This window comes from Pteronotus mesoamericanus, unplaced genomic scaffold (genome assembly GCF_021234165.1).
Source record: "Pteronotus mesoamericanus isolate MK-2021 breed Mesoamerican mustached bat unplaced genomic scaffold, CSHL_Meso_final contig_182, whole genome shotgun sequence".
Lineage (NCBI taxonomy): Eukaryota > Metazoa > Chordata > Mammalia > Chiroptera > Mormoopidae > Pteronotus > Pteronotus mesoamericanus.
Window position 1 is genome coordinate 35,695,267 of NW_026555078.1, and position 10,302 is coordinate 35,705,568.

Here is a 10,302-nt window from a genome sequence, read left to right on the forward strand (position 1 = left end):
TATTGCTTTTAGATCTATTTCTGTATTAATAGCTTTTCCACAGGACTTGGAAACTAATATGCCATTTTAATTTCCTTCCCTGTCAGTGAGTATTTTACTCTGTAATACCCATTGGTTTTATGATAAAAATTCCTCATTGAATGTCAGTAAGTATTCTCCGCGGGGGTGACAGAACTTAGGAAAAAAATACCATGGCTGGAAACTCTGAACAATTTATGGTATGATTCTACCATAAGTCAAAAATAGTTAAAAACAAAGTCGGCGATTTTTATTTGGGCCTTAAAAAAAGTATGTATTTTATAATTAAGTAGATATATACTTTTATTTTTATTTATTTATTTTTTAATCCTTGCCCATATAGATATGTTCATTGACGAGAGAGAGGGAGGAAAGTGGGGTGGGAGAGGGACAGAGAGAAAGGGAGACACATCAGTGTGAGAAACATCGATCCACTGCCTCCCATACATACCCTGACCAGGGGATCAAACCTGCCACCTTTTTTGTGTATGGGATGACGCTCCAGCCAACTGAGCCACCCAGCCAGGGCAAATGTATATTTACTTTTTTTTCTTTTAAGATTTTATTTATTTATTTTTAGAGAGAGGGGAAGGGAGGGAGAAAGAGAGGGAGAGAAACATCAATGCATGGTTGCCTCTCGAGCACCCGCTACTGGGAGCCTGGCCTGCAACCGAGGCAGGTGCCCTGATTGGGAATCGAACTGGTGACCCTTTGGTTCTCAGGCCGGCATTCAGTCCACTGAGCCACATCAGCCAAGGCGGTATACTTTTAAATAGGTATTTCTTATTATTTAGAAAGGCTTTTTAAAAAATATAGTAATGGTTTTTCAACTGGAGTTTTGCCCTGTCACAAAGTGTGTTCATCCCTCTTTGCAGATATCTTACATAAATATAATTTGCTTATGACTAAAAATTTAATTTATTGAAGCAGAAAGCCTAAACTTTCTGTAGATGTCAGGACAAAAGAAATTTTGGAACTAGTTTCTTCCTCTACATCTTTATGTCCTGAATATTTCATGCCAGTTTCTAACATTTAATATTTTCAATAGATTTCCTGCCATGGAGATCTTTCTAGTTCCTCTTTATTTTAACTGAAACACACTGTTACATCCAACTTTTTCATATGTGCCAAATTTTGGGGCGGGGGGAGGGTTTAATTATTACACAAAAGTTTTTGTGTCCTTCTAGACTAGCATTTCTCCCTGCCAGTGAGCCTTGGAATAATTACAAGGATCCTCCTGGGTGAAAAAGAGTCCCTTTAAGTCACCTTTTAAAAATAAACCAGTAACTGAGTGATTTGTTACTGTAAAATATTTTTTATTGAGCGAAATTATGTTTCCAAGACATTCTTACATTAACTTTTCACAGAGTCAGTATTCTAGTAAAAAATATAGTAAGTTTCCATCACTTTCTCCCATCACCATTACTAGTGTAGGGCATATGGCTAACTTTCAAACAAACAGATGTGTTCTCTCCCTCATTATTTCTACCTTCTTCACTGTACCTTAATGACTCCAGCCAGGAAGGGCCCTGTTGCCTCTTCCAGTTGGGGGACCTGCCCATTCTGTTTTTGAACCAGCAAGTGACCCCAAATGGGTGCCTCATTGGGCCCAGATCTGTGGTTGGCACCATGCAGGACTCAGAGCTAGACAAAGCACAGCAAAAATAGGTTTCCCTCCAATACCTTTAGGCCACTCCAGGGGAACAGGGGAGATGGGTGGGGGGCAGAAGGGCTATGGCATGCCACATGGTGGACATACTGTGGGGTCACGGTCACTCCTGAATTTAAAGCCATCAGGAAAGTGGACAAGCTTGGCTCAAATCTGTGAATGCACGTATGGGCGGTGGGGCTTGTAATGGCCAGAGCAAAGGCCCAGGATGCTGCAGAGGTGGGGAGGTTGGAACTGGGGACTGTAGCAGGGAGTGTTGTAACTGAGAGCCCCTCCAAATAAGAATTGGCTCAAAGAACATAAATATTAAGTATGTAGTTAAATTTTGGGTTAATTTTGTAATAGGGAAAATGTGAACATAAATAAAAGATGCTTCCTTTATAACTACTTCAAATTTTGTATGACAGTAATTAATGATTTTTTATTCAAATAGCCTATTATATATGTTTTTATTATTTTATTCACCTAAGAAAAATTAATATACTGATATCAACTCATCAGAAGTTAGCCCATGTTTCTTCATAAGTTATATCAATGTCTAATCACTGTTTTGTACAACTGAAATTAATATACTGTATGTCAACCATACTTGAAAAAATAAAATTTTTTATTTAAAATTAGCCCATGTTTAAATGAATGCCTGTTATATGTATATCTTTGAAAACTTACATAACCCTGACTCAATAAATTATTTGAGTTTAGGCATGGCTTAGCCACAAAAATGTTGGGAAGTAATGGTCTAGACAGTGGAATTTTGCACCAAGCGCTTGGATAGCCTTACATTATCATTTATTAAGACAGTTAAGGAAACTGTATAATGAATTACTTGTGCTGTATTTTAGTTTCTGTTCTCCCTTATCTTTTTTTAGTATGCCTTCAAGACAGTGTGTTGGCTTTCTGGAAACATGGAATGCAGGGTAAAAGCTTCAAATCAGATGAGGTAAGTTTTCTCAGATTACTTCCAGTGATTCCCACTAAAGATATTAAATATTGAAATGTTCATTTTGTAAATTATCTTTTTGAATCCACATTACTATGTTTAGTGCCTTTAGTGCTGTGAACTGGTAGAGCAAAATTGCCAGCATTATTCCTTCAGATGCTTGTATCATAGAATTCTCAGTAACCACAAGAAATTTTCAAACATGAGTTGACACAATTTCAGTCCTCTAATTGGTGATTTTTAAATATGGTTACTAAACTTGCAAAATTTTTCTAAATGTAATAAGCCTTTTCCATAATCTAGAATATAGTATTTCCATAATCTAGAATTTTTAAAAATATTATATTTAAATTTCTAAATTGGTATGTATTAAATCACAGGACTAAAGAAAATCTAAGAAATTAGTAAGTATTGAGTACCAAATACATGCAACACACTATTATTATAGCACTGTAAGGCATAGGGAAGTATAATTATAAATAATTTCAGACCCTTTTAACATTTGTGTTCCTGGCACTTCACCAGTATTACCTATTTAAGGCTTATAATTCACTGGGGTTAGGTGCTATTCATATTCCCATTTTTATGAAGAGTGGTTAAGTAACTTGCCTGGATTTGAAGGGTCTCCAAAGATCACTTTGCTGAGATAATCAGGATACATTTCATGCAGGAGATGAGAACTTGAGCTCCCACCTTGACAGATAAATCCTAATAGTTAAGACAATACTAACAAAGCTATTTCTCATTTGTGTGAGTACCTGTATAATTCTTGTGTATCATGGCCTCACAAATATGTGCACTTATTTTAAAGCTTAAAGTCTCTTATTTGAATTACCTGTAGTTTTATCCACACTCTTATTCATATATAATTGAGTATTTTTATGTCTTATATGACTGAGGAATTAGAATGCTTCCAAAGAGAAAATGACATAAATTCACTCTCTTTGAGTATGTCAGTTTATCTAGTTATTGACCCATGTCACTAAATGTCACCAGGTCCCTGCATTTAATGAAACCTACAGACCTATTTACTGTCAAAATATTAATTTTCCTTAGATGCTGCTTCCACTGTATCACTCCTTTAGTTAGAAATCTATAGAAGATACTTGTTGTCACCATATCAAGTACAAATTTTATTTCCTATTTTCAACTCACCTTGCTTACTTCTTTCTTTCTCCTTATATTCTCACACTTCAGTTTGGGCCTTACTGTAATGTTAGTAAAGTAATATTCATCCATTCCAGTCCATGATGATAGGACCATTTCTGAACTTAATACTCTGAAAATTACTCTACCTAGTATAGCACCTAATTTATTTTCTGATTCAAGTTTATTAATTCTATCTTCCCAGCTAGATTACAAATTCATAGATAACAGATTATATTTATACTTGTTCTATATCCACACTGTCATAGTTTGGGTTCCTCCAAAAGCTGACCTTAAGACAAGGACTCAAGTGTGGGTAGTTTATTTGGGAGTAGATCTCAGAACACAAGTGATGGAGTGAGGAATGTAAGAAGACGGAGAGGGGCAAAAAGCCAATAAAGAGCACAATAATAAACTGGTCCCCAGTACGGGCAACCAGGGCTTAATCCTGTACCGACCACTGAGGAACAGTGTACCATACACCTTAGAATTGACTCATTTGAAGGTGGAAAATCTGGTGTATTTAGAAACCCACTGCTATCCCCCTTGATTAAGGCTTGCCCCTGGAAGTGTAAACGCCCCACATTTCGGTATAGTACCTATGCCTGGCTGAGTGCCTTACACAGCTTTGCAGAAGACAGAGCAGAGGACCACAGATATGCTGGTGTAAGACACTGGCACATGGGAGTGTCCACCGCAGCTCTACTGAAATCTGCACTGTGACATATAGGAAAGACCAGGGGCTGTGCAGTCCAGCAAACATGTGTTCAAATCTAGGGTCCACCAGCTATATAATCTTAAGTGACTTAACATCTCTGAGTCTTCAGGGGTGTTTTTTTTTCCCACCATTAATATGGGAATTATAATACAAAGAGTTCTTATAAAGTGCCAGACCCATAATAGATTTTTCATAAATGTTATATTTCTTTTTTTTCTTTCTTTCTTTCTTTATTTTTAAATACATTTGTCTCTGCCTCCCTATATTTCTACTAATAGTAAAAAAATACTTCCTGAAATTTATTTTATTTGAGGAATTGAGTCTTACCAGAAATTATTATTGTTTAATAATTGCTCTATCTGGCTGATTTTTAAACTATTATTTAAATAATATGGGGGCTAAGGTGTTATTAATAGGTATTTTCTCTCATAGGTTACCCAGGAGATTTCAGATGAAACAAGAGTTTTCCGCTTATTAGGATCAGACAGGTAAATAGTGTGGTTGTTTTTAACTACCAAACAAGTTTGTTGGTTGTGTTCTTATTTACACTGTCAGGCAAAAAAAAAAAACTCTTAGAGGATTTCTCAGCAACTTTATTGAAAGAGAGAATACTATTTTAATTACTTTATTAAGCAATATTTTGTCAGTGTAAGGATCTTGATTCTAGAGATATAACTCAGCCAAGACCAAATGTGTCAATACAGGAGTTTATGTCCCTAGTACTATGACATATTTCAGGCTCCATTGATTTCATCATTTCTTCCTGGCATATTACCTTCTCTTAACTATTATTATATAAACCCAACAGAATATGCACCCCCTGGCATTTGCTTTTATATCAGACACTATTCGACTTAGTTTCTGAGGTCAGTCTAAATTAAGAGCAATTACGTGGGTCTCTATGGTCAAACTGAAGACAAGTTCCAGAACTATGCCATCTTATGAAAAAATTTAGTAGTTTTTGTTCCCCAAGGTCTATGCTGCCTACTTCTACAACTAATAAAAATACCTATTCCTTTCTATTTTCTCACCAAAAATTGTTACTGCAGCAAAACCGATTGTAATACTATGCATTAGTCCTAAGTTGAGGATTGAGAACTTTTGGTCTTCAAATTCAGCCTAGTCACAAAATAATTGCTTAAATATTAGACAGTTAAGGAAAGGAGGGGCGGAGTTATGATCCCATAAAAATTTTTAGAAGACTTTCATAAAGGGAAAAAACATCTTTTGAAAAATGGCAACTAGTGAGTAGAGAAAGCAAGCCCACAGAGCATGGCAGCTTAGCAGTTAGTCCTGCAAAAGACAAAGAAGAGAGAATTTGAGGACCACCTTGTTAAAGACTCTAAAATGGGAGGCTCTTTCCCTCCCCAGGAAGGGCCGACGGAAGAATCGTGGCTTAGCCAGTGACCCCGGCGCAGATAGCCCTTCCGTGAGACATAGTGGGAGAGAGTTCTGCTTGACAGGGGGCAGGCTTCACAAGCCATTTCTCTTAGTTGCTTGTTGCCTTCCACCCCCGCCCCCCAGAATTTACTCCTGCAACTGCTCCCTTTGTCTTTCTCCATTCTGTCATGTATTCACCCTAAAAAGCTACCCTTTTTTCTTTTCTTTTTTCAGACCGTTGCCTTTTCTGATTATCTTACCCAGGCATCTCTTTGATTTTAAGATGTATAACTTTTTGTTTTCTCTTATTTTTTAAAAGTTTTAAATATAGATTTTTGTGTCTAGAAAAAAAGGTCTAAGTATGTCAAAAATAATAATAGTTAAATTAACTGGGCAGTTGGATTATAATTTTATTTTGCTTTCTTTAATGTAATACATACTATAAAGTATATATTATTTTTTATTGTTTTCATTACGAAAGTAATAATATGCTAGTTGTAGAAGACTCATACACTAGAAAAATATGAAGTGTTTATGAATTTTCCCCTTCAAGACTTTATTTTCTGTATGCGTACATTATTTCTTACTCTGTTCTCAAACCCCTCAACTATAGTGTAAATCCTGTAGTATGGCACTTTATTGACTTTTCTTCCTTTGATTGAACTCCGTCCCTCCCTTGTTCCGTGGACAAAGGATTTTGACCCCACTTCATACTTTTATTTTAACTTTTTTTTTCAAATATCTTAACAGTTTGAATGGGTGTCTCTTAGAAATCCTGTTTTATTCACTCAGTTCTTCTACACCCTTAAGTCATATTCTAAAGCTATTAATAGCTTTGATTGGCATATGAATAAGCCAACTTGCTTTTAGTTGGAATAAGAGAATGAGACTGTCCTGAAATGTTTTTAATATTTTGTATTCATAAGTTAATCGATTCTTACTCAATTTTGTTTTTAAGCTTTTTATAAAATGTAAAGCTGAACTTGATGTACGACTGTGATATTTATGTAATCCTATGAGAATGTAAACAGTGATATTCTTTCCTGGTTTGATGTTAGTATTTGAAGTCTGCAATTGGTGTTTTTACCCTTACCACATACCTTTTGTTTTGATTCAATTGCAGGGTTGTCGTTTTGGAAAGTAGGCCAACAGAAAATCCTACTGCACACAGCAATCTTTACATTTTGGCTGGACATGAAAATAGTTACTAAGCAACAGAAACTGATCTCAGACAACAGGAAAATGAGTATATTCCATTGAAAGCAAAAATATCTTAAGGAAATTCAGCACAACTACACCATGATTTGCTTTGACTGTTATGGGTTGCATCTCAAATGATCTGTACTTTAAGATAGAATTCAATATTTTCTGTAGCTGGAAACAGCTGTTTTATCTCTTGCCACTGTGTGGTGGTTATATCAAGTTTGCTTAATAAAAGCTATGAGATAAATAGTCCTATAGTTCCAGGAAGCCCAGTCTTTAAAAAAAAATAAATAATGTTTGTAACAAGGGTGCCATATTTCTAGATAACTCATGTGATTATCTTCAGAGGTAAATTTAATGACAATTTTCTCATTTTATACCATGTTTTATTTCTTCTTAATGAACATAATTTTATAAAGAAATTACCAAATAAGCCTTTCACTTTTACATTGGCCATTCTGTATCATTTTGTAAAATAGAATATTTAATCCTTATTTATTAATCTCTTGCTGGAGTGGTGTAATGTATCTAACTTTTAGTAAAGGAAGGTTGCAGAGCAGCTTAAATTTTTTTATAATGTATAAAAATTTTGTTTACCTTTTAAGAATAGTAAGAGGGGTTAAAGGCAGTGTGTTTGGAGGTTTGATACATACATGCAATTTTGTTTAACACAAATATTTTATAAAACATTATCCAGAATTGCCTTAAAGGGAGTATTGTGTTTTCAACTACAAATAACTTTAGGGGGTTGTCCAGAAGATACTGATGATGGTTGAAATATTGTTAGAAGAGATATGTATGTGTAGATGTGACTACCATGTGTATGTGTTCTTGACAAGCAGTATAATATACCTGTGATTTTTTTTTTACATTAGGGATAATGCATAAGAAATTAATCTTCATATATATTATCATCCCTAATGTAGGGTATGAAACTATTTAACTGCCCATGATATGTAATTTACATATATTATTATCAGAGGGGACACTGTAAAGCAACTACATGTGTAATCTTGGGTTTTTCACATATGTAGGTACTCATTTTGAGTAGGTTTAAGAAAAAAAATTTTAAATTGAATTCCTGATGGGATAGTATAAAAAAGTATTATAAAAACCAGTATTCTAAAAATAGGAAATAATAAGGCCATTTTTGAGTTTGTTTCTCTTTTGCTATTGTTAGTATTCAAAATTAAAAGTATCACATTGGTACCTATTGTCTTAATGCATTCATTGACAGTTAGCATTGAGATAATGAAAAGGGGTTGCCAATAACAAACTTTAGGTTTATTTTGAGCAATTGAGAGAAAAACAGTGTAACTCTCATTTGGCCTTTAGCAATTTTCAGATGAGGAAATAAGAGGTTAGCAAGGTTAAGAGACCCAATTCACACAGCAGTTTAGTGGTTGAGCCAGACCATGAGTCTTGTGACTCTGTTCTTTCCATTATGCAATACGCAAACAATAAAATGTTATGCAAATAAAGTATTGTCCTTTAAAAATGTAATAATATTACATTATTTCAGTGAGTGTGTGGCTCTTTATTTGGGGTATGTTAAATGGAGCATTTGGACTGAAGAACACTAGATATAATAGATGGCAGGGGACTATACTCAAAACAGGAAGTATTTACATAGTAGACACAAAGACCACTATCATCCTTTTCTCACTGAGTCCTGAGTCTTTCCTGTGCAGTCAGGCCTGTACAAGTGGAAAGACCTACACAGATCCTGAATCAGAGGTGTCCTAACTAAACTGCCCAGCTAGATAACTCTACAGTGAAAATCATAGTTGATAAGCTCCTACAACCCCATGCATCCAGAGGTTACAGGTAGTCTTTTAGTCCTGTGCTATTAAAAATAATTTAAAAATTAGGAGTTATAAAACATCTGACGAAAGCCTCTAATATTAAAGAGGAAAAAAAACAATTGAGCAAGAGAAGCACTTAGAGGACACAGACTCTGCAGGATGAAAGTATCAAGAAAAATATATCTTCAGAAAAATGTTAACAACTATGCATCAAGAGTAGAATACAAAAAAATGGAGATTTGCCCAAAAGACACATGAAAAGATGTTGAACGTCCCTAATCATCAGAGAAACACAAAACCACAATGAGATTTCACCTCAACCTGTCAGAATGGCTGTCCTCATCAAATCAACAAACGACAAGTGCTGGGGAGGATGTGGTGAAAGGGGCTCCCTTTTGCACTGTTGGTGGGAATGCAGTTTGTGCAGCCACTGTGGAAAGCAGTGTGGAGCTTCCTGAAAAAAATTATAAAAGGATCACCTTATAACCCAGTGATTCTACTTTGGGGAATTTATCCAAACAAATACAAAACAGTAATTCAAAAGAATATATGCACCCCTGTGTTCATTGCAGTGTTATTTACAATAACCAAGATTTGGAAGCAGCCCAAGTGTCCATCCGTAGATGAGTAGATAAAACAGCTATGGTCCGTCCATACAATGGAATACTAGTTGACCATAAAAAAGAAAATTTTACCTTTCGCAACAGCATGGATGGACCTGGAGAACATTATGCTAAGTGAAATAAGCCAGTTAGAGAAAGACAAATACCATATGATTTCACTCATGTGGAATCTAATGAACAAATTGAACAAGCAAAATAAAGACAGACTCATAAATAGAGAGCAGGCTGACACCTTGGGTTGGGGGGTGGAGGAATGGAGCAAAAAAGAATGGACACAGCAGTGTGGTGATGGGGGGCGCGGGTGGAGGTAGAAGAGGGAATTGGGATAAGTGATAATGAAAAAAATGCAATAAAAAATGAACTACAAGAAAATAAAATATAAAACAAAAAGAGCTCTAAGAAAATATGATAGCATACCTAAATAATTCAACAGGTTTGAGATACAAAGTGGAAATTTCTCAGAAAGTCAAACAAAAAGAAAATGTTGGGGGAAAAATTATAATAGCTCAGGGGGCCCAATATCTATCTCCCAGGGATCCAAAGAGAAGGAACAATAAATCAGAGTATTTCAAGAAATCTTGCCAGTGCTGAAGAACTTCAGATTCTAAATGAAAACACGGGATGAAGAGAAAAAGAAAAACCCTACACCAAAACATGAAATTTCAGGGACACGAGTCAAAGAGATCTGTTTCAAAGAAAAAGGACAGGTCAAATACCAAAGAATAAGAATCAAAATAGCTTCAAATTTCAGTATAAGCAGTGCCTTCAAAATTTCTAACCTAAAATTCTAGAGCAAAATA

The 10,302-nt window shown here is 35.2% G+C and overlaps 1 protein-coding gene across 2 annotated transcripts in view; it reads left to right on the top strand.

Annotated features, from left to right (window-relative positions):
• Window positions 1-8,595, top strand: part of MAP4K5 (mitogen-activated protein kinase kinase kinase kinase 5) — a 110,170-nt gene extending 101,575 nt beyond the window's left edge. For both annotated transcript variants that reach the window (XM_054567585.1, XM_054567586.1), the window contains exons 30-32: window positions 2,557-2,627; window positions 4,924-4,979; window positions 6,995-8,595. In XM_054567585.1, coding sequence (XP_054423560.1) covers window positions 2,557-2,627; window positions 4,924-4,979; window positions 6,995-7,082 — 215 coding nt within the window. In that variant the 3' untranslated portion in view covers window positions 7,083-8,595. The remainder of the gene's footprint in view (window positions 1-2,556; window positions 2,628-4,923; window positions 4,980-6,994) is intronic.
• Window positions 8,596-10,302: the final 1,707 nt, after the last annotated feature.